Source organism: Nerophis lumbriciformis, linkage group LG25, assembly GCF_033978685.3.
Source record: "Nerophis lumbriciformis linkage group LG25, RoL_Nlum_v2.1, whole genome shotgun sequence".
NCBI classification, from domain to species: Eukaryota; Metazoa; Chordata; class Actinopteri; order Syngnathiformes; family Syngnathidae; genus Nerophis; species Nerophis lumbriciformis.
The window spans coordinates 25,096,827-25,122,868 of NC_084572.2; the positions used below are offsets into that span (position 1 = coordinate 25,096,827).

The 26,042-nt window shown below is 39.1% G+C and overlaps 1 protein-coding gene across 1 annotated transcript in view; it reads right to left on the reverse strand.

Moving 5' to 3' along the window:
* Positions 1 to 26,042, reverse strand: part of pdcd4a (programmed cell death 4a) — a 40,299-nt gene extending 14,257 nt beyond the window's left edge. The window contains exons 1-5 of the mRNA XM_061984030.1: positions 25,697 to 26,042; positions 17,390 to 17,689; positions 11,867 to 11,964; positions 5,645 to 5,758; positions 2,775 to 2,996 (exon numbers count right to left, since the gene is read on the reverse strand). Of these exons, the coding sequence (XP_061840014.1) occupies positions 2,775 to 2,996; positions 5,645 to 5,758; positions 11,867 to 11,964; positions 17,390 to 17,689; positions 25,697 to 25,742 (780 nt within the window). The 5' untranslated portion in view covers positions 25,743 to 26,042. The remainder of the gene's footprint in view (positions 1 to 2,774; positions 2,997 to 5,644; positions 5,759 to 11,866; positions 11,965 to 17,389; positions 17,690 to 25,696) is intronic.

Genomic DNA, 26,042 nt, shown 5'->3' on the forward strand with positions numbered 1-26,042 from the left:
TAGGCCATAATAGAGCTGGACAATTAATCAAATTTCGACTTCGATTATGGCTTCTCACAACCATGAAAATATAATAATCAGAAGAAAAAAAACATTAATGGGCCACGCAACCTGCATGCAAATTTCGGAGCTTGTGACTGTGAAACGGATGAGGAGCAAATGAGTGAAAAGAAGGGCATGTATACTAGAAGTTTGGCATTTCACCACCTGCTTTTTTCTTCTTCTTATGATGATTGGCACACACACGCACGCACGCACGCACACGCACACGCACGCGCACGCGCACACGCACAGCCTAATCAATCCCTAAACTCAATAAAAAAAAATAAGGCATAGGATTTCTGCTTTCACGAACAGAGTCAAATAATTGGCTGATAAAACGAAATCCGCTGGTAAACGCAGAATATCAGGGAAATTGACAATGTAGGTGAAATGTTGTCATTGTGAGGAGAGGAGACATTTATATTAGAAATTAATTTGTCCGATACCACTCATTCATAGACTCAACCGCCCCGTCCTGAACTAAACAATGTGGAGACGGCCACTTCAAAAAGCGACTAAACTTTGAAGCTAACAAGAACAATCCATACAGCCATAACACATCTCATCTGCTTGTGTTGTTGTGAACGACATCACCGATAGAAGATCAATTGACAAAAACAGTACAGCATTCGCAACTTAAGAGGCGCTCTCTCTCTCTCTCTTTTTTTTTTTTTTTTTTTTTTTTTACAGTTTAAGTCCCCTTTTACTCATTAATTTAAGAACAACAGTACAGCACACTACCTCCAGTCACAACAATAGCGCGGTGCGTCACATCGGGTCTGACTGTGCTAACAAAATAAAGGTTCGAAAAAATGACCTAACACAAGCATAATGTACTTAACAAAGCATACATTTCCAAAATGATTATGCATTGACTTAAAATGCTGGTCAAAGCTACGAGTGATAACAGAAAATTTGAACAAAAAAACCCTAGGGTATCCCGATCCCATATTGATATTGGTCCAATCGGCTCAAGTCTAAATTCTCCGATACAAGCTCCGATACAAGCAGTTCTGCAGCACGTTTACTTGCGCAAAGCTGGACAGCCAATTAATATCTAAATGTCCTCACAAAAGGTAAACATGGTAGGCTATAGGCTACTAGGAGCTAGCAACTACACAACAGCTAAGCACACACTAGCCTACAAAATACGTACATAAGTGTTCTTAAATAACAGGTATTAAAAAATAGATACAATTATTTTACTGTCGTAAAACAGCAGAATAACAATTTGTTAAATTATTTTAGAATATTTTTAGCTGCAGTGTTAGTACAAAAACTAATTAGCGCCCCAGTGTGTTTAAAAGTAGGCTACAGATAAAGCTCTCAGCAGAAGCGGAATTCAATATTTTTAGACTGTAATTTGAACTGAAGTCTTTTTTAGTGCACGTGTTTGTTGTCAAATCCAACATTAAAGGGGAACATTATCACAATTTCAGAATTGTTAAAACCATTAAAAATCAGTTCCCAGTGGCTTATTATATTTTTCGAAGTTTTTTTCAAAATTTTACCCATCACGCAATATCCCTAAAAAAAGCTTCAAAGTGCCTGATTTTAACCATCGTTATAAACACCCGTCCATTTTCCTGTGACGTCACATAGTGAAGCCAACACAAACAAACATGGCGGAAAGAACAGCAAGCTATAGCGACATTAGCTCGGATTCAGACTCGGATTTCACCGGCTTAAGCGATTCAACAGATTACGAATGTATTGAAACGGATGGTTGTAGTGTGGAGGCAGGTAGCGAAAACGAAATTGAAGAAGAAACTGAAGCTATTGAGCCATATCGTTTTGAACCATATGCAAGCGAAACCGACGAAAACGACATGACAGCCAGCGACACGGGACAAAGCGAGGACGAATTTGGCGATCGCCTTCTAAACAACGATTGGTAAGTGTTTGTTTGGCATTAAAGGAAACTAACAACTATGAACTAGGTTTACAGCATATGAAATACATTTGGCAACAACATGCACTTTGAGAGTGCAGACAGCCCAATTTTCATCAATTAATATATTCTGCAGACATACCCTCAAGTCAGCAGGCCAGGGAAGCTAGGGTCGATAATCTTCTCTTGATCATCTTGGGACGGTGTGAGCCAAGACATCTAGGGGGTTTAGCTCGCTCGTCTGCGGGAACAAACTGCCGCCATTGCTTGCCGTGCTACCGAGGTCCTTTGTCCCTGAATTGCTCACACACTCCGGCAGATTCAATGGGGGTCTGGCGGCAGATTTCTTTGACTTTATCGTTGGAAATGCATCTGCTTTGAGTGTCGCAGGATATCCACACATTCTTGCCATCTCTGTCGTAGCATAGCTTTCGTCGGTAAAGTGTGCGGAACAAACGTCCAATTTCTTGCCACTTTCGCATCTTTGGGCCACTGGTGCAACTTGAATCCGTCCCTGTTCGTGTTGTTGCACCCTCCGACAACACACCGACGAGGCATGATGTCTCCAAGGTACGGAAAACAGTCGAAAAAACGGAAAATAACAGAGCTGTTTTGACCCGGTGTTTGAGAAAATGGCGGATTGCTTCCCGATGCGACGTCACATTGTGACGTCATCGCTCTGAGAGCGAATATTTAATTCGCCAAAATTCACCCATTTAGAGTTTGGAAATCGGTTAAAAAAATATATGGTCTTTTTTCTGCAACATCAAGGTATATATTGACGCTTACATAGGTCTGGTGATAATGTTCCCCTTTAACAAAGCAATGTTTCCGCACGTACCTGAGGAGCCTCGGGCGTGTCCAGTATGAGGTCGGGCAGCTCTTTGAGCATCTTGTCGAAGGCTCGGGCCATGTCGCTTTGGGTCAGCAGCTTCACGGACAAGTCGGACAGTAGACGGGAGGTCAGCTCTCGGTGGCTGGCTTTGCCTTCCAGGGACAAGGAGACGGCCACGGAGGAGAACTCGTACTTGTGGGGTCCCAGGTTGAGCCCCTTCAGTAGCATCTGATTACACAAAGAATTGGACACTTCATTAGGCACACCTGCTTAGATGATCACCCTCCAATGCAGGAAAGCGGCACTTAAACAGAAATGTGAGTCATAACATAACGGAATCATGTAATATTTTGAAATCACGACCGGACACCTTTTGAGGTCCAGAGTATTGTATTAGCAATGTCTTACATCAGTGGTTCTCAAACTCTTTTCACTAAGTACCACCTCAGAAAAAAAACATGGCTCTCCAAGTACCACCATAATGACCAACATTGAAATACAGCAGCCTAGTAGGCCTAGGTATTCATTAAAAACAAGGCAGAGTATTTTTAACGTTAGACACTATTTAAACAGTAACACTGTTTGAATACAGGAAAAAAACACTATTGACTTAATCAAGTAATTATTTGGCCACTAGATAGGACCTGCGTACCACTACAGTCAGTGTCATGTATAAATAGAGTATGACCAACTAAACAACAGGCGCCATGTTTGCCACCACAGACGTGTGCGGCTGTGCCCAGAAGATGTATTGCGGCCGTTGTGATGTTACTTTTGGTGTGTGTGTGTGTGTGTGTATATACATATATATATACACACACACACATATAAATATATACACACATACATATATATATACTGTGTGAGCATGTAATAAAGTTTAAAGTTATTTAGCCTACTTAGTTGTCAGAATCATGTTGAAAAGGGTTTTAGTACTCTTGATAACAATTAGCCAGCTGAATTAGGGGAGTTTGAATAATACACAATGGTTGGTAACAAGAAACTGACCTGTTTATTCAAGGATAAACACAAAATAGACAAAATTATACATGACAAACAGAAATGGCATCATTGAACTAGGGCTGGGCGATATGGCCTTTTTTTAATATTGCGATATTTTAAGGCCATATTGCGATACACAATATATATCTCGATATTTTGCCTTAGCCTTGAATGAACACTTGATGCATATAATCACAGCAGTATGATGATTCTATGTGTTTTGATTGATTGATTGAGACTTTTATTAGTAGGTTGCACAGTGAAGTACATATTCCGTACAATTGACCACTAAATGGTAACACCCCAATAAGTTTTTCAACTTGTTTAAGTCGGGGTCCACTTATATTGATTCATGATACAGATATATACTATCAGATATATACTATCATCATAATACAGTCATCACACAAGATAATCACATTGAATTATTTACATTATTTATAATCCAGGGTGTGGAGGGGGGCGTCGGATGTAAGTGTCAAAAAGACAGACAAAAGAGTTTGATATGAGAATAAATCTAAAGTTAAAATTTAGGGTAGAAATGCATCCATTTGCAGGAAATGTAGTCTTGATTTTCAAAATTTTCTTTCAAGGCTTGCATGTCTACATTAAAACATTCTTCTTCATACTGCATTAATATATGCTACTTTTAAACTTTCATGCAGAGAAGGAAATCACAACTAAAAAAATCACTAATTTTTTCATACGGTGTTGATGTGGAAATTTTTGCCTCGGCATTTTGATGGTGTGGACGTGTGGCACCGAATGGAGATAAGCGTCTCGACAGACGTCACAATATTTGAACAATGATGACGAAAACTGTTTTCTCTGTCGTGTCCGTGTGTCGAAAATTGTTATGCGCTTATTTTTTTATTTGATTTTGTGCGTGGCATAGATTTGCTATGCGCAGAGGACGCTTAAACAGTGCGCAATTGCACAGGCGAGCACCTTAGAGGGAGCGTTGCTCGCACGGCTGCGCTAGCATCACAGCTAACGTTAGCCATGCTGCTACCTCTCTGCTCGGGGAGGACGTAAACGTATGTGACGTATGACGTGACAGTATGTGACGTGTGTAAGAAGGTGCACTTGCTGTCTGTGAGAGGGAGACACAGGAAAGAGTGAGAAGAGCCTGTCGTGTACTGCCAGCAGCTAAAAGCAACTGCGTGAGAATCCACAGACCTGTGGATGTGTTGAAGGTGTGCTGGAAAATGCGGAACTGAAATTACGGAGCAGCAGAAAAGTGGAATGTATTATTTAAATCGGTGCATTGGAAAACACGGACCGGAGTTTTTTTTTTAAACTGGATCTGGATCGGCATTTTCCCATGCCTTGCCGATACGCAATTTTTGGCAAATATCGGCAGCCGATCCGATCCAAATATCGGATCGGGACATCCCTAATATATATACACACAAATATACATATACATATATATACATATATATACATATATATATATATATATATATATACACACACAGTATATACATACATACATATATATATACACACACACATATATATGCATACATATATATGTATACATATATACATATACATGTACTGTATGTATATATACATATATGTGTATACATACATATATAAACGTACGTACAGTATATATATATACACACACACACACACACACACACACACACACACACACACACACACACACACACACACACATACATATATATATATATACACACACACACACACGTACACACATATACAGTACATATTTACATAATATACACAAACTGTACTTTCACTACTATTTTACTATGACTGTAATCATTCTAATCTCTTCTCATCTCATATCGTGCACCTTTTAACTTGTTCATTACTAAACGACTTCAGACATTCCATACCTGGACTTCTTTCGTATCTCCATGTTCAAAGTACTCCTGGACGATTGGGTTGACCAATTTTTCTAGTTCCTTCTCATCTACTTCGGGAACAACTGTTGCGTAAACTGTATCTCCCTTTAAAGGATAAAGAAAAGACACATTAGATATTGTTTTAAGAGACACAAAGAAGCTTTGCAAATCAAAATGCATTCAACACTACAGACAGAGGTGGATAGTAACTGAATAAACAATAAGTTACTCACCAGTTACTGAGTAGTTTTTCAGTAAATACTTTTACTCAATTAATTATTTGGATGACTATGTTTTACTTTTACTTGAGTCTTATTACTCTAAAGCAGGGCTTTGTAATTATTTTCTGTTACGCCAAACATTTTTCCTGTTGATGTGGGTGGGATAAGTAAGCCATTCAAGTCGAAATAGCTTGGCCTAAAGTTCCACATTTTGCAGCTTTGATTCACTTTCACCTCACTCTCTCGGCTTCTGTCTGCTCCAACATCTCACTCTTCCTCCGTGCTGGCTTCTAGAAGCAGCAGTTCATCCTCCGTATGTTCAGCTTCAAAAATATAAGGTTGAGAATCCTCATTTGTCCAAAAGTAGTCGTCTTTGTTGTTTACCAAATCTGCTTTGATAAGTGTGCTGTTAAGGAAACGGAAATCAATGTGCGGAGGAATTAGTTCCGGCAATGATTAAAATGGCCAAATTATTTGAGAAGGACTGCTTGAAAGTAACATTACACTTTTTACGTGAGTACAATTTTTGGTTACTCTAACCACCCCTGATTATAGATTTAACATTGTTTCGTCAAAAATAAAAATATGACGGCAGAAAATTTGACTCCCGATGGTAATTGTCAAATAATCACTTTAAATTTAAGCATTTGGTTTTAGATTTAATTTCTGTATTTTAGACATGTGTGGTACAACATAGTCATGAGTCATTGAAACATGTAAAAAGCAGTATTATGAACAAATTTGGGAGAATAACCCCAAAAATATTAGATTACTTATCAAATCATAATTGCACATAATCGCAACTCTCTTTTTATTATTTTGTTATGTGTGTGTGTGTATTATTGTGGCAATATTACTCATTGGTTAACACTTGCTGTGATAATAATGTCCAATAATGGCTTTTTTGCCGATATCCTGATATTGTCCAACTCTTAATTACCAATTCCGATATCAACCGATTTTGTTGTGATGCCCCGCTGGATGCATTAAACAATGTAACAAGGTTTTCCAAAATAAATCAACTCAAGTTATGGAAAAAAATGCCAACATGGCACTGCCATATTTGTTATTGAAGTCACAAAGTGCATTATTTTTTTTTAACATGCCTCAAAACAGCAGCTTGGAATTTGGGACATGCTCTCCCTGAGAGAGCATGAGGAGGTTGAGGTGGGCGGGATTGAGTATATTGTAGCATCCCGGAAGAGTTAGTGCTGCAAGGGGTTCTGGGTATTTGTTCTGTTGTGTTTATGTTGTGTTACGGTGCGGATGTTCTCTCGAAATGTGTTTGTCATTCTTGTTTGGTGTGGGTTCCCAGTGTGGCGCATATTTGTAACAGTGTTAAAGTTGTTTATACGGCCACCCTCAGTGTGACCTGTATGGCTGTTGACTGGGCCGGCACGCAAAGGAAGTGCCTTTAAGGTTTATTGGCGCTCTGTACTTCTCCCTACGTCAGTGTACACAGCGGCGTTTTAAAAAGTAATAAATTTAACTTTTTGAAACAGATACCGATAATTTTGAAACAGATACCGATAATTTCCGATATTACATTTTAAAGCATTTATCGGCCGATAATATCGGCAGTCCGATATTATCGGACATCCTTCGTGATAATCATAAAATAACTTTAAAATAAATAGTAAATCAAACAAGTTCATTTAAAATTCATATTTTCAATAAATAATATATAACTGGGGACATGAATGAGCAATTTTTTTATCGCGTAATTCTAAGCCTCTGCTGGTTGCAGCCAAATAGTATACTCCATTTTGCCTCAACCGCTTCAAAACGACAATAAATTGCTAATAACTGTCACAATTCCTAATAATATACTCATTCTTAACATGCTTGGCCGGTCAAGCCTACAATAAAAGAGTTATCAGTACTCCACCAAATTTAACCTCAAGGTTTATCAGTACAATTTGGAATGTTTCCGAGAACAGGTTGACCTAATTGTCAGAGGATCCCCTTTCACACTGTGGGCTGTGCGCTCTACTTCCCCACAGACAGAGATCCAACATTCAAGGCCAAAATCAAACAGTTTTCAAACCGTTAAACTTTTTTTTCTCCCTTTTCTTGCCCACAGAGGTTCCGTTCCCACTGCTGCCTTTCACCCGTCGCTTGATAACGAGATTAAACATTGAACGCTCAGTCGGTTGACATGGGAAACGGCCATCTGGACCAAATAATCATATGCTCACGTATTCATTCATTTTATATTCATTTGGTGCATCATTGGGGGCCCAAGGCAAACCTAGTCATTGGGGCCTCCCACATAACAAAAACAACATAGTAATTTACAGGGGGTTGACTATACACAATATTGGGTTTAAGCAGGGGGGTCAAATAGGTCGGCAGAGTGGGGACAATTACGAGGGCCCCAGACTGGCAGGTGTTAGGAGGGAGAGGGAAATCAGAGGGACCCAGAATTCCTGACAGTGTCCCTGCTCAAAAGAAAACTAGTATGACAAGGATTAGACAAGACAATGTTTGTCATTTATTATTATTTTTATCATCCGCGACTATTCGTGATGTGCGATAACACTGATTTTCTTAACCGATTTGATACAGACACTTTGTGCAAATATACCAAATGTGTCTGGTAAAATTTAAAAATGTTGCTGCTCTTGGGGAATCATCTTCGAACAAAATGAAATCACAGGGCGAAACAAATTATAGTGGTTTTCTGCACTGAATATGTTGTTATTCATATTCAACGCTGCATGTAGTCTCCAAATAGCCTACAATAAAAGGATACATATTTTGCTCCTTTAGAATACAGAGTGACTTGTTTTTACTTGCCAGTAATCTTCTTAAACAAAGTTTGCAATTGCTGTTTTATTGCAATTGCTATGTATAATTTAATGATACCTCGGTTATGAATTATTTATGAAACTTTACCTGCATAAATCCTATGTGAGATTAGTGTAGTGTCATATACTGTATTTTATGCATATATTTTTTTTTTGCCACCAATCGCTGTTCATTTAGACAAGATCCCAATGATTTAAGTTAATTTACAGTGTGTTCTTGATAAGGATATACATTATCTGAATTAACTAAAGTAGCAAAATGATCAAATATTTTGGTTTATGAATCGATAGTACAGTAGAGCATAAAGATTTGGTATCGGCAGTATCGTTTTTCAGTATCAATCCGCACATCACTACAGACTATGAATAGTATAATTTGTCTATTCAATTGTTATAAGTACACCTCTGCATAACATTGTATGCTTAACATTAAATAAAACAAAACATATATAGTTTAAATAATATGTTATTGGCATTGTTTTAGTCTAACAGAAAATATTTGAAGTGCATGTATTTGCCAAAAAAAAAAAAAAAGTAAACATTTTTTGACTGACCTAAGCCATTTGATACTGAAAAATACAATTAAACCCAATAAATAACAATAAATTAAAATTGATCAGCATCTTTAACTCAGGAGCACAATATATAAGACACTTTTCAAACCAACAAATCAAAAAGGGAAAAAAAACTATTATTACTTTTTTTAATCAAAATGATGAAGTCAGGATTAATGGCTACAATGAGCACGTTTTGAAGATGTTTTGTCTGGATGTTTTTGAGGGTATAATGGGCGCAATAGAGGACCCTCCATCTGTCGACTCAATTGTTAGCTATTTATTTACGTTTTCAACTGCTTAAAAAAGCCAAGCATATGTGTTTTTGTTTTATATAAGGATTGTGAATGATAAACAGCACATCTCTTTCCAATTATTGTGTATTTCCAGTAAAAATGAGCTGATAATATGGTCAGAGTCCAAAAGCGTTACTCCAGTGACGTATTATCTACGGAAATTTGCTGAATATATTCAGAGCGGAACATTCAATAAAGCCGACTGAATTTGTTGCATTTTTGATATTTAGACAATATTTTCACATACTTTGTGGATTTTAAATACAATTGGATATGGTTTAATGGATACTATGAAACACATTTATGCATATAAACTTGTTGTTCCACTCTACTGGCATTTTCAGTTAAAAAAAATTAAAAATAATGGAAATAAGAAGGTTTAAGTGCAATATGTACAATAGAAGCGATTGATGCTCCACAACGATCTCGACGTTGCATCTGTCGCCAATGTTCATTCCCACTACCAAGGATGCGAAATAGTTTGTAAACGAGAGTGAAGGTGGTCGCTCAGAAAAACACTGTCCCCCTGGCGTTTCAAAATAGAATTGAACGTCACATGGTGAACTCAGACAAGGAACTGAAAAACAATTAAAATGGCATCGGAGGGGACGGCATGGTGACTGCACAGGAGCATCATCTAGGTTTAAGAGGTTAAAGTGGAACCCTTGATTGATTGACTAATAGATAAAGAGGTGTGTCCCAATATTGATATTCATACAGTTATGTTCATAATAATAGCAGTGTGTTTAAAAAGGTGAGTAAACCTCAAAATTCTTCAAATAAATTGTATTTTAATGAACACAAATGCATTGGGGGCACTGCACATTCTATTTCAAAGCCAGAAAATTGGAACAAATGTAATTAAATTTCACAATATTTTACAGAAAGTCAAGAAATATAAAACAAAAAAATAGCAGTGTTGACATATTTCTTTACAAAACTCAAATGTACTGTATAAACGAAGAAAGGCTTGCAGATTCAACTTTCCTTAGAATTATTAACTATAATTTAGTTGCATAACCACGGTTTCTGATAACTGCTTCACATCTGTGGCACATGGAGTCCACCAACTTCTGGCACCGGTCAACAGGTATTGCAGCTCAGGACAATTGTACTACGTTCCACAATTCCTCTGCATTTTTTGGTTTTGCCTCATGAACAGCATTTTTTATGAGTTTTCAATGGGATTAAGATTTGGAGATTGTGCTGGCCTCTCCATTACTTGAATTCTGTTTGTCTGGAACCAGGATTTTGCTCGCTTGCTGGTGTGTTTGGGGTCATTGTCTTGTTGAAACACCCATTTCAAGGGCATTTCCTCTTCAGCATACGGCAACATGACTTCTTCCAGTATTCTGATGTACTCAAACTGATCCATGATCCCTGGTACACGATAATAAATAGGACCAACACTATAGTACGAGAAAAATCCCCATATCATGATGCTTGCACCACCATGCTTCACCGTCTTCACTGTGTACTGGGGCTTGAATTCAGTGTTTACAGGACGTCTGACAAACTGTCTGTGGCCCTTACACCCAAGAAGAACAATCTTACTCTCATCAGTCCCCAAATATTACGCTATTTCTTTTTTGGCCAGTCAATGCGTTCTTTAGCAAATCAGCACACGTCTTTTTTTAACAATGGGACTTTGCGGGGGCTTCTTGCAGGTACCTTGGCTTCACGTAGACGTGGTCTGATTGTTACAGTACTCACAGGCCATCTTAGATCTTTGATCCTACTGGAGCTGATCATTGGCTGAGCCTTTGCCATTTTGGTTATTCTCCCATCCATTCCAATAGTCGTTTTTCTTCTTCTTCCTCGCCTTTTTGGTTTTGGCTGCCATTTTAAAGCGTTTGATAAAATTTTAGCTGAACAGCCTATCATTTTCTGCACTTCTTTATAGGTTTTCCCCTCTTTTATTAAATTCTTAATCAAAGAACGCTTTTCTTTTGAACAGTGTCTTCAACGACCCATTTTACTCTGTTTTTCCAAGGACAAATGCACAGCCAGCATATGCAGCGTCAGTTGCCTTTATCCTTAAATAAGGGCCACTTGTTTAACACCTTTTTTTCCCACATAATCAATGACCTCACTAATTTAACTACGCACTGCTATTTTTTTGAACACGCCCCTTTCAGTAAATTATTCAGTTTCACAGAATCAGCAGCATGCACGTCATGCCTGTTGGGTCTGTTGATTTTCTAAACCTTTACTAAACATTCTAGAAACTTACTTGCAGTGTAGAAGTTGAAATTCTAACAAAAACAGTGATTTATCTTGCTAGTGATGCGGGACTGCTATTATTTTGAACACAACTGGACATATTTCTGACCTGAGCAGATTCATCGTAGTTGGGGTCGTGTGCATCAGGTTCCTCCATCTCATAAACCATCCCGGCAGCGCCCCAAACTCCTTTACCACCCGCTCCACCTGGAAGTACAGCAAAAAACAAAAATATATTCTTAATTGTACAAGCAGTAGAAAATGGATGGATGGATGGTAAATAATAGGAACACATGGGAACTCCAAAGGGATAAACTGAAAACTCAGCAGAATGGCAATTTTGTGTATTAGTGTCTTAAATGCATAATTAAATATGTATACAGTCGTTTCAGTATGTGTTGCATGCTGCAAAAGGTACATTAGGGCCATATCGTACTATTCTGAGGTGTCACAATCATATATTGATATTGAATATTGGCCCGATAATCCGCAAAAAAAAGGATGGGATATCGGCTTGCATCTAAAATCTTTTTTATTTTTTATTTGTGGAACACTCAGCAGTCAGTTAACATCTAAATATACTCCAATAAGCATAAAATGTTGGTCTTTGGAGTCATTTACAAAAGGTAAACATGGGTAGGCTGCAGGCTACTTGGAACTCATAGCTCACACAAATGATCAAATAATTATAGTTACAATATTTCAAATAAATAATTATAGCAATATCTGTATTGCACTGGAAGTGACAAAGTTGAATCTGGACACCTCTAATGAACAGGTTACATTTAGACGATTCAAATTATCATTTTATGCTTCAGGCATTTAAAAATGGGTTAAACTATGTTTACTGTAGTAAATCATAGGATATTTAATATTACTTACAGATACAAAGCCTCCAAGGCAGAAGCATATTAGAAAGTACCCAGTAAGAAATGTGTCTGCATCATTCAATTTACTGCACCTTGAGCTTAACCTAATGAATTGTTGTGGACACAACTTAAAAGGGCAACTGCGCTTTTTTTTTTAATTTTGCCTACAATTCACAATCCTTATGAGGGACAAGAACCCATTTCTTTTTTTAATGCATTTTAACTCATTAATAAACATAAATTAAAGTCCGCTGACAATAGAGCCAATGGCAACTATGACATCAATGCGTTTATTCAGACCATAAAACCCAATAAATAACAATTCAAAAAGCGCCAACAGCACTCCATTTACATTTCGTGACCTGAATACTATCAAGTATTAGCGATATTTATAATAAGCGCTAATGTTAAAGACCTACATTTAGCGAGCAGTGGTCAGAGAGAGACAACTTTCTTATGCTGCTATAGTGACATCCTCCGCTGGTGAGCTGCTTTCTCGCCTCGGAGCTCATGAAAGTTATTTCTAAATCATAAATAGTGTCTCTCACCTTGATAGTAAAATGATGTGGACATAAACTGACAAGTTGGTCAACTTTGACAGCCAATTTAGACCCAGGGTGGCGAGAGAGAGACACGCAAGTCGCTGGTTTGCACCCAATCTTTTTTTTAATTAAACCCTTTGCGAGGATTATGAGTCATTCTTCTTCTAAACGGGAATATATGAACATCCTAAAACTCGGTATCCCAGTGAGAACAGACATTGTACAGTAAGTGATGTTTTCTTATGTTTGTTTGCTCTCATGAAGTGTGCAGTGAGTAATTATCAGTGATGTTGTTGAAGGGGATAGCAAACGTTATGATACATTTGGAAAATTAATACACTGCCGTATGCTTAAAAAAGGCAAAATACATAAATATTACTTTATTATGAATGTGCCTGTTACTACATTACATACATTCTTAAGAGCATGTACCGGTATATAAAACCTTGATAGTGGCTTTTGGAGGTTTTTTTAGAGTGCTTTATAGACTCCCGTTGGCTACATTGTTAGCTGATTTTTGCTAATGTTTATTTACAATTAAGAATGCATAAAAAAATAAAAACATATGCGTTCTTGTCTTACATAAGGAGGATAGTGAATGATAAGCAAACTTCCAAAAAAAAGTGCAGTTCCCCTTTAAGGTCCATTACAGACAGTTAATAATAAATAGGTTAATGTTGTTTTTTTAACTACCATTGTACTCATTTTGAGTCATTTCGACTAAGCCGGGGGTCGGCAACCCGCTGCCCTAGAGCCGCCCAGAGCTATTTAAAAAATGTATGAAAATGGAAAAAGATGAGGGAAAAATATCAATTTTTTGTTTTAATATGATTTCTGTAGGTTGACAAACATGACACAAACCTTCCTAATGGTTAAAAATCCCACTGTTTATTTTAAACATGCCGTTTTGTCTTACTAATTTTGGTGCACCTTGAACGCACCGTAGTTAGTTTACATGTACAATTTTCTCAGAGGCTTCCACAGTAAGACATTTTTTAGCCACTCCTTTGTCTCATTTTGTCCACCAAACTTTTTATGTTGTGCGTGAATACACAAATGTGAGCTTTGTTGATGTTTTTTGACTTGTTGGAGTGCTAATCAGGCATATTTGGTCAGTGCATGACTGCAAGCTAATCAATGCTAACATGCTATTTAGGCTAGCCGTGTGTACATATTGCATCATTATACGTTGTCTGTAGGTATATTTGAGATCATTTCATTTCCTTTACTTATGTCCACTGTGTATTTAATTTATATTTGCATGTCTCATGACACATTATCTGTATGTAATATTGGCTGCATTTCTGATAGTTGTTTGTGTGCCATGTTGTTCCAGACCACAGCAAACGTTACCCAGTTTACAAAGATTGTAATAAATCCATTAGAAGAAGATAGCCTGCCGTTTCCTTTTCACTTGGACACACACATCTATACCTGTGGCCATTCTACGCCAGTCATTTCCAGAAGTTATCTTACCCTCCGAGAAGGCTCCGTTTTCCTAATGTTTTCCAATGTTGCAAAAATGTGTAGAGTAAATATTACATTTCAACACCCTGTGTTGCCTTCAGTATAAGACTTATATAAGGCTTTTAATTTTTTTGCGGCTCCAGACAGATTTTTTTTTGAATTTTTGGTCCAATATGGCTCTTTCAACATTTTGGGTTGCCGACCCCTGCCCTAAGCAAACCTTTAACATTCAATGCTACAAAATAATACAAATATGTATGATTCCTGTTGATATCGTATTGGATCAATATTAGTACCAGCCAATACTCAAGTAGGGCAATGTTTTTCAACCACTGTGCCGCGGAACACACGTGTGCCGTGAGATATTGTCTGGTGTGCCGTGGGAAATTATGCAACTTCACCTAATTGGTCCAAAAAATATATTTTGAAAATCAATAATTATAATCTGCTAATAATGTGCCGTTGTCTAGAGTCTGTGCTGTGTAGAGCTTGGCAGGGTAACCATGTAAAACTCCATATCAGTAGGTGGCAGCAGGTAGTTCATTGCTTTGTAGAAGTCGGAACGCATCAAGGATGGTTTGTCGAGATCCCAATATGCGGGAGACAGCGTGCAGGTAAAAAAGGTATGTAACGCTTAAACCAAAAATGAACAAAAGGCAAGTCCCGCTAGGAAAAAGGCACTGAAGAATAGGGATGGCTATGCAAAACAAAAGTAAAACTGAACTGGCTACAAAGTAAACAAAAACAGAATGCTGGACAACAGCAAAAACTTACAGCGTGTGGAGCAGAGACGGCGTCCACAAAGTACATCCGTACATGACATGACAATCAACAATGTCCCCACAAAGAAGGATAGCGTACGCACAACTTAAATAGTCTTGATTGCGAAAACAAAGCAGGTGCGGGCAATAGCACTCAAAGGAAGGCGTGAAGCTGCTACAGGAGAACACCAACAAAACAGGAAAGTTCACCAAAATAACAGCGCAAGACAGGAACTAAAGCACTACACCCAGGAAACAACAACAAACTCAAAATAAGGCACAACAACCTGGTGGAGTTTAATTTTTTAACCTTTTCTGCTGGTGGTGTGCCTCTGTATTTTTTTTATGAAACAAATGTGCCTTGGCTCAAAAAAGGTTGAAAAACACTAGGGATGTCCCGATCCGATATTGATATCGGAAATCAGTCCGATATTAGCCAAAAAAGTGAATATCGGATTTTATCGGACTGAATCTAAAAACTCCGATATAAGCGCTCCGATATAAGCGGTCCATTTACCGCTGCAGCACGTCTATAATAGGTGACTCGGGTTTGATCACACTCCAACACAGTAGGTGGCGGCAATGCCCCTTAATTAACGTTGGTGCCGGCCGCGGAAGAAGAGCATCTCTGATCCAGCATGCACAGCCCAGGTGATCACAACAGCGACAACGCGTGTGCTTGCAGCAAAGTGTAGTGATGTCGGCTGTGTGGAAGTATTTTAACCTAAACTCGGACAAAGACGTTGCCGCTAAATGCAACATTTGTCAGGCGCAAGTGTCCCGTGGAGGGACAGAACCGGGAAGGTTCAATACAAGCAACCTCATCGCACATTTGAAAAAACACCACAAAAAAGAACATGAGGAGAGCAGCAAGGCGAAGCAGCAACCCACACTGGCCGAAAGCTTTGCAAGACGTGACAAACTACCACGGGACAGCAAAAAGGCAATGGCCATAACAGAAAAGATAGCCCAGTTTATTGTGCTTGATGACCAGCCCCTGTCGGTGGTGAGTAATGTCGGGTTTAAACGCTTAATGGAGCACCTCGAACCTCGCTACATTATTCCTAGCCGCCACTACATTGTAGACAAAACTATACTATCCAACATATGCTGACAGTAAAAAAAATAACTGAAGTGAACTTGAATTGTTTGCACTTTAAAACGTTTTTTTTTTTTTTTTTTTAATTGGATGTATTTAGGTTATTTTTCAGGGTCTTCTAATTTATTTTTAATTTATTCTATTTAATTCTATAATTATGTTGGTATTAGTGGTTATTTTGCACTTTAAATATAACATTTTGTTTTTATTGGATTTGTTGAGGTAATACTCTTATGTTGAAGGTTAAAATTTATGTAACCAATTGGTTAATAATAAATGGGTCAGTTTTTCCTATACCTACTCTTGCTGACTATTGTTTTCTGTTTTAACACTACAACATCAGTAACAGTAACATCACTTTATCAGGCCTTTTCTAACATTCCACACAACAAAATAAGGAATAAATATATGTATGATTCGTGCCTATATCGTATCGTATTGATATTGGTATCGGCCAATACTCAAGGCGACAATATCGGTATCGTATCGGAAGTGAAAAAGTTGTATCGGGACATCCCTAAAAAACACTGAAGTAGGGTATCGGAAGTGAACAATTTGTATTGAGATACTCCTAATATTATGTTAAATTAACAAACTAGAATAAATAATTTTTCATGAAAAAAATGACGATTGTTTTTGTTAAACTTTTCGCATAGAAATTCCATCCTTTGGCAATTTCACATTATTTTATGCGTCTTACCAGAAAGCACTTTTTTGCAAAATTCAAGCTCCTGATTGGCTAATCTGGCTTTCCAGTTAAGAGCTATGGCACCACCTGCTGCTTCGGCATGCACTGTGCATCATTTTAATACAACGGTTTTGTAAGCAAGTCCGTAGACATGGGACAAAAACATAAAAACGTGTTAGTGGAGGTTGTCTATTTGTGTCAAGTACCTTTTTTCGGCAGGCCCCTGCCTTTGCCTGTTCTAGATTTGCGGTCATTGGTGCAGACCTTCCCTTTCGGACTGTCGCCTCCAGTGGGGTCCCCCGACTCCGAGAGGGACTCGCTGGTGGAGTTTCGGGACGAGGTCTTGCGCAGGCGTCGCTTGGCTTTGGCTTTGAGACGCGCCTCGTGAAGGGCTTTCTCCTGGGGCGTCCAGTTTCCGTTCACCTCCGCCTCGTTCAGTTCGTCGTCGTTGTCGTCGTCGTAGGCCCGCGCCGCCTTTTCCTGCTTGTTGTCCTGAGAGAGCTTCCCTGCGAGCGGACAGAAGACCATACCATGGCTGTTAACAAGCCTGTTTGCAGAGTGAGGGGGGGGTCTTGAGTTGTAATGTTGCCCCGGGAGACAAACTGCCACATTTCAGTTGAACCACTTAGTGTGAAGATAGTACTGATAGCCGACTTGTTTGACGTGTCTGTCAGCAGTTATGGCATCTAAACTAACGAAGGAACTTATCGCACCACTTCTTCTTTTTTTTTTTTTAAATAGCATTTTCTACTCATCTGCCCCATGAAAAGCAATCTCTGCTCAAATGAAACCACCAATTGCAGTCATTTGGTGCATTTTCCACTTGAAACTTCAGACAGCATGATTATTGTTTAGTGAAAAAACATGAAAATCAAAACAAATATGGGGATTGAGTGCTTTCATTTTAGAGTGTCCAATAAGACAGGGCTGCAGTTGTTGATTATTTTAGTAATCTATTGCTTAGTTTCTTCCATTAATTGGATAACACTCACTTTATAGCCTTAATGCGTACTTGGCCTGTTATGAGAATATTTTCTAACCTTGGGACAGAGTGAACTGCACATGAAGTCTCCCTTCTTGTGCAGCACATTATGTACAGACAAAGCAATGAATACACCCTGTGTTTTCTATCCTTTCAAATGCACATATTGTACCTCATTTAGGTTCTGGAAGAAAAGAAACCAAGAACAAGACAAGGGAAGAGTGGACGGATGTGTAGTTAACTTTCGGTTTCGATCTCCGCCAAGGTAGCGCAGCAAGATGGACGAACGCATAGGTGGGGAGCGAACATTTACAGGGGATGCCCCAAACTTGAGACAGCTTCATCTCAGCCTTAAGAACAAAATAATCTGGGAGAACTATTCCCTGTAAAAGGGAAAATACGAACAAGCCGGAATAAACTTAAATGTTTCTGCTTACCGAGACCTCTATTCTTTTTTCTATAAAAAAAAAAAAAAATTGCCAAAAGTATTTGGCCACCCATCCAAATGATTAGAATCAGGTGTCCTAATCACCTGGTCCAGCCACAGGTGTATAAAATCAAGCACTTAGCCATGGAGACCGTTTCTACAAACATTTGTGAAAGAATGGGCCGCTCTCAGTGATTTCCAGCGTGGAACTGTCATAGGATGCCACCTGTGCAACAAATCCAGTCGTGAAATGTCCTCGCTCCTAAATATTCCCAAGTCAACTGTCGGCTTTATTATAAGAAAATGGAAGAGCTTGGGAACAACAGAAACTCAGCCACGAAGTGGTAGGCCACGTAAACTGACAGAGGGGTCAGTGGATGCTAAAGCGCATAGTGCAAAGACTTTCTGCACAGTCAGTTGCTACAGGGCTCCCAAACTTCATGTGACCTTCCAATTAGCCCACGTACAATACGCAGAGAGCTTCCTGGAATGGATTTCCATGGCCGAGCAGCTGCATCTAAGCCATACGTCACCAAGTCCATTGCAAAGCGTGGGATGCAGTGGTGTAAAGCACGTCGCCACTGAACTCTAGAGCAGTGGAGACGCCTTCTCTGGAGTGATGAGTCACGCTTTTCCATCTGGCAATCTGATGGAGGAGTCTAGGTTTGGAGGTTGCCAGGAGAACGCTACATTTTAGACTGCATTGTGCAGAGTGTGAAATTTGGTGAAGGAGGAATTATGATGTGGGGTTGTTTTTCAGGAGCTAGACATGGCTCCTTAGTTCCAGTGAAAGGAACTTTGAATGCTCCAGGATATCAAAACATTTCGGACAATTCCATGCTCCCAACCTTGTGGGAACAGTTTGGAGCGGGCCCCTTGACTGGCCTGCACAGAGTCCTGATCTGAACCCGATAGAACGCCTTTGGAATGAATTAGAACGGAGACTGAGAGCCAGTATGTTTGGTATGGTTTTTTTTATTTTTTTGTCATAAAAAAATACAATCATGTGTGCTTACGGACTGTATCCCTGCAGACTGTATTGATATATATTGATATATAATGTAGGAACCAGAAATATTAATAACAGAAAGAAACAACCCTTTTGTGCGAATGAGTGTGAATGAGTATAAATGGGGGAGGGAGGTTTTTTGGGTTGGTGCACTAATTGTAAGTGTATCTTGTGTTTTTTATGTTGATTTAATTAAAAAATATATATATATATATTTTTTTTTTCTTGTGCGGCCCGGTACCAATCGATCCACGGACAGGTACCGGGCCGTGGCCCGGCGGTTGGGGACCACTGGTCTACATAGTATGTAATGGTGGTTCCTTGGTCAAAATACAGATCATCTTCAAGTTGCTTTCTGACAGTTGCTTCAGGATGCGCCGTTTTGTGGGCGATCTTATTTACGTGGTTCACCTTCGAGAGAGTCTTCCCCCCGTCATCTTTGTTGTAGGGTGGGAGTTGAAGAAGTGTCAAAAGATGGAGCTAACTGTTTTAATGATATTCAGACTTTACTTAAATCAACAACGGAGCAGCATCTTCTCATCTGTAGCTCACTAGTGCAACAACGCCGGAAATGTGTCCCGTGAAAAACAATCCGACCGGAACTCTAATAACTAAAGTTCCGTGGGTGAATTATGTATAATATAAGATACAGATACAAGTTAGAATTGTACACTACTTTATATTAGAAATGGCAACAGCAGAGGGTGAATGCCCCATAACAAGAAGATAGTTAAAAAGAAGAAGCTTATCGACTACGGCATCACCACTAACTACAGTGGCGGACGTGCGCAAATTTTCAGGACTTATGCAGATCTCAAATACACATCAGCAGGTACCAGAAGGTAAGAAAAGGTGGTTTTGCATAATATTGTGAAACAAAACGCCAGATAATATGTCTGCTAATGGGTGCCATTTTGTGGTCCTTATACACACACCATACCTGCCAACTTTTGAAATCAGAAAAACCTAGTAGCCAGGGTCCAACGTTGAAAGTTTTCCACTTGTATCGCTAGCAACGGCATTAGACTTGTGTTTTTTTGTCCCAACGTGGTCTTTTACATCGCTAATTCCTCCGTGTCCGATCGAAAAATCTTGTCTGCACAAGGTGCAATTCGCGTAGTTTTCACCCTTTTTGGAACGGATAATTATTCCCGGATAGGCTTTTGAATATTCTTCACGGAATGACTGCAGTTTTCTTTTCGGTTTAAGACTCGTTTGCGATTTTTCTCCGGCTGATTCCATGATCGTTCGCTTGTTTGCAAACAATGGCAACTGGTGCCTCGTGCTTGGCAGCGGTGCTATAAATAGCCTCGCGCATGGCATTCGGAATGGCTCGATAGGAAGTTACGGGAAGCAGTGTCGATTGTCATTGTTGTTACGCGATTTCGTGAATAAAACTTAAAACATTTATTTTTTTTAATTAATGAAAAACCGTATTTTTTATCACTGCAACCGTAACCCGGAATAGGTTGATGAAAACCGTACTAATTACGGGAAAACCGGAGTAGTTGGCAGGTATGACACACCATAGTAATACTTGTATCTCTGACTACGGTAGCCGTAATGGGCCAACAATCCATCAAGCGGTGCGGCTTCAAAGTCGTACTGAAACATTTTGACAGATTTTTGAGTGCCGTGTGTAATGTTCTTCATTTTCAATGGAACATTTAAAGTTTTGGTGTTGTTTACTGGCGTCATATTGCAGTCTACACGTATCTCTTATGTGTGACTGCCATGTACTGGTCACACTTATTACACCATGTACCAAATAACGTTGCTTCGAGGTCGGTAAGCACAACCAGAATCGTTCCCTACATTAGACGCACCGGGTTATAAGGCACACTGTCGATTTTTGAGAAAATTAAAAGGATTTTAAGTGCGCCTTGTAGTCCGAAAAATGCGGTACATGGTGATAGTTTTCAGCCATATCGCCCAGCCCTCAGGAATTGTAAACAAAATGATTCTCAGCAATCCAAACCCTTGTACAGAACCGGTTTACGGTTCCCACCCCTAATTTCCGATGTTGTCATAGTTTTGACTGATTGACAGATTCATCCACCTTGCATCATTTCCTGTTCAATACGTTTTAAGACTTAGAACATGGAAGTCAATGGAACAGATTGTGCTTGAACACAGTCCAACACCCTCCTGCACTTACAGTACATGTGACACTCAATGGCTGAAGCTGCAGTGTTTGTTTAGGTGGCTTGTTTAAAAAACACTGGTTGAGTTCTAGGAATGTGTGCACACGTGTGAGAAGCAACAACAGGCGGAAGTTGCGTGTTCCTGCAGGCGTGGAGCACATGGCGAAGAAATGCTGACGCCTGTTTTTTTTTTATTATCATATTGCCCCCGCCACTCCTTGCACGCTTTGCTCATAGCAGCTGACCTGACTACATATGGTATGGTAGGGATCATAGCTGGTCACATGACTGGTTTGCAGGACGGTGGGGTAATAAATACTTATGCACAGGCCTAAAGGATAGTGAGAGCTCTTCTGGAGCGAGAGATTACAGGTCGCATTGCCCGAGAGAGTATGGGAAGAAGTCCAAACCACAACTAAAGCCATGCCCAGGACTTCTAGGAAAACATTTGCACTGTATATAAACTGCAGTAAAAAAAAAAAATGATTCAACTCTTTACGGCCACACCCGATGCCTTCAGAGTGCGTAAACAACTGCCCATGTGTCGCCGCCTCCCGCTACAGTTGGTCCTCCCCTCCCATATGTAGGTCACAAGGCCGTAAATTAGGAACCGACCCAACGCCCTGTGCCAAAACACGCAGCCGACCAATCACAGTACAGTAGAAAATCGAGAAGGAAGAAAAAGTTCTGCCAAAACAGGACTTGCACAACTCGTGTTGAAAAGTGAAGCCAGGCAAACTTTTATATGTTACCTTCATATAAAATGGGACTATGTTAATAGTGCAGGGCCTCTGCAAGCATTTAAATCAAACACATCAATATCAATGTTACTTATGCATTATTGACCTATGGAAGGCTCCAATTAATTCACATCAAATATTCCACTTTAAAGTATTTTTTGGGGAAATATTGCATATTTTGTGTTTGCAATAAAAAACACGTTTTCTATGATAAAAAGGGCATTTAACAAACAAAAAAATTTAAAAAATAATTTTTAAAAAAACGTATAATTGCCGGATAGATCTGAAATTGATCTAGAGATTTAAGTAAAAAAATAAATTGTATGACTAACACTTTAATGAGTGGGGCCCCTTTGGATCCCTAAACTTTGTTTAACTCATTGCTCAAAATATAATGAATCAAAATCAATATTTACATATTATTGACCTATTTAACATTTCACTTACTTTACATCAAATATTCTTCTTTGAAACTATTTTTAGGGAAAATGTTGCATCGTTTTTGCCAGAAAAACAGGGTTTTCTTTTAACCTAAAGGGCATTAAACCTAAAAAAAAAAAAAAAACGTTATATCGACAGACAGGTCTGAAGTTGCTCTAGAGATTTAATAAGCTTTGGGGGGGAAAAATACAGTGGAAAGAGGATTCATATGGCCCCATTCGTCGCGGTTGACCTGATACACCAAACGTGACAACCCCAGGTGGAAAATGTCTTACGGCTGTGCGTGTAAAAGAGTGATTTTGTCCATTTTGTGTTGAGGTGTTCATCATCCAGATTGATCTATATTGATATATAATGTAGGAACCAGAAATATTAACAGAAAGAAAAAACCCTTTTGTGCGAATGAGTGTGAATGAGTGTAAATGGGGGAGGGAGGTTTTTTGGGTTGGTGCACTATTTGTAAGTGTATCTTGTGTTTTTTATGTTGATTTAATAATAAAAAAAAATATATATATATATATATATATATTTATTTTTTTCTAGTGCGGCCCGGTACCAATCGATCCACGGACCGGTACCGGGCCATGATGGGAGTGCATTTTAATAAAATACACATAAAGATAGTAAAAAACAATCTCTAATTGCAGTTAATCTTGATTCAATGTTTTAATAGTTTGACAGCCCTACTTTTTTGTAATAATTAAATATAAATATTAAAAAATCCACAGTACACAACTTGCAGATAACTAGGATTACCCAACCATCTCGCAGTATTTTTAATACCATTTAGGGCAGGGGTGTCAAACTCATTTTAGCTCAGGGACCGCAGGCAGGAAAATCTATTCCCAAGTGGGCCGGAATGGTAAAATCATGGAATGATAACTTAAAAATAAAGACAACTCCAGGTTGATGACTTTGTTTTACTATGGCCAAAAATAGAACAAGCACATTAAGAAAACATACAAATCACAAATAATCCAAGTTTGTTGAAAATTCTGAGGAAATTGGTGCCGTTTCAAAAACCCAGTGAGCTTAAACTTTGTCTCAGTGTATCTACAAAGCCAGGATTAAAACTTTAAGTCAGTCTTTCTGGGATTGAAGAAAAAACACAACATGTAAACTGTTCGAGGTATCAAATACCTCCTTTGTTATGTCCACGTATCAATCCAGTGCTAACTCAACAAACCGTAAGAAACGGAGGTAAAACTATTCAAAAGGGTTAAGTTCACTTTTCTCGTGTTTGACAGACATTTTGGGGCAAATGACGATGTGTTCGAAGCAGAAGACATAAAACGGCAGGTTTTAAGTTTCATGTGGGTCGAAGAGGAGGAGCCACAGTCCCCCTTTACTGTGTACCTCTTGCTTGGCCCCAGTATAAACCGTTTGCTTGCCGAACAGAATTGCTATTGTGACATCCAGTGGACACATTTAGAACAGCAGTTTCTTTTGTTAAAAAAAAAAAAAAAAAGCAGCTCATTTTAATACTTGGCAAACTCTGATCCGGCCTGCGGGCCGTAGGTTTGACACCCCTGCTTTATGTTTTTGCTGATCTTACATAGACGTGTTTTGGACTTACCGGTACTCATCTTGCAGCAACTACTGAAATTTCACAGTAACTTAGCAGCATTTTTAAAACACTCCTTTATTCTTTTAATTACGTAGTTATTAAGCTATTTATAGAATAGACTAGAATGCCTTTAATTGTCACGTTGATTTGTTGTCATGAGATTAAAAATATTTATTTTTTGGAAAAAAGAAAGGAAAAAAAATAGTGCAATTAGATAAAGAAAATGTATAAGAAATAACAGGTGCATTGTACCGTTTATATACATGTGTGGAAAAGTACCGGTAAGTATGGCAGTGTGGGTTGTTGCACAATCAGTTGCCATGCACTGATTAAACGGTGTCACAGTAGTGATAAGCGGATATTGGACAATTCGGTTGTAACAAAATCTAGTGTGATAAGGGTTGGTATTGTGCATGTGCATTAACTTGCACTTCATTATTACAGCCATGCACAGCAACAACATGCATGTACTGTAGTAGTGTGTCGCATGTCATTAGTATTATAGGTTAATAATATAAATACTTTATTCAATTTATACAAATAAATATATGTGTGGTCTTTAATTCACCACAACCAGCCGCTAATAATACATTTCTGCAGCTTATGTAACATTTAAACACAGGCGGTTACATAAACACACCCCATAGAAGGCTACCATAATGACGTCATTGTCATCTATGAGTGACGTCGAGTGGGTCACAAAGTGATGTAAAATTATTTAAAGGTCCACAATTTGGCTTAAAAAAATAAAAATAAACATCCGCCGTGATGACTAGCGTGTTGTTTTGATTTTTTTTTTTTTTTTTTTTGGCTGTGGAGACTTGCGTGGGTGTAGCTCAGGGCGGAAGTGAGCGATGAGCTCTCGTCCAATCAGCAGCGACGAAGGTTTAACACACAATAAATACATAAACAAGCTCGATTAATCAAGTTTGTTTGAATGCAAAAAAAAAAAAAAAGGACAGATGTTTTTGCAGCGTTACAAGCACGATGTTTACCACGAGTGGGTATGCGCGTGGAGGAGTGGTGGTTAGGTAAGGGGGGGGGGGGGCTCTGCGAAGCACATGGTCGGACATGCTAACTCTGCAGCCCATCCCATGCGTGGACAATGGAGGACGGCCACAACATGCCAGCAGGCCCCGCGGAGAGAAGGATGGAGGACGTACCCCCGACATTGAGCACTCGTTAACCGCAGGAGTGACTCACCCTCCGCCTGCTGAGCTGAAGACAAAGCGCCCACTTCGGTCGCCATGACGAGACTCGCTTGATATCTCGCTCCTCCGACGTGTTTTCTTCTTCCACGGAGGAGCAACACAATCCACTGGAAAAACAGCGAGTCAAACGCGGAAACGATAAGCGAATTTTAGGCGGGAGGAGAAGCGCACGTGGCACGCTAAATAGCACAAAGAAGGTTGACTATGAACAGCTGCGAGTTATGGCGAAGCGTGGGTGCAGCTAGCAGGAGACTGGAGGAAACAACATGGAGGCCAGGCTGCCAGCGAAGCAGGTGAACGCTCAGGCATTTGATGAGGAAAACAGCCTACAAGATAAA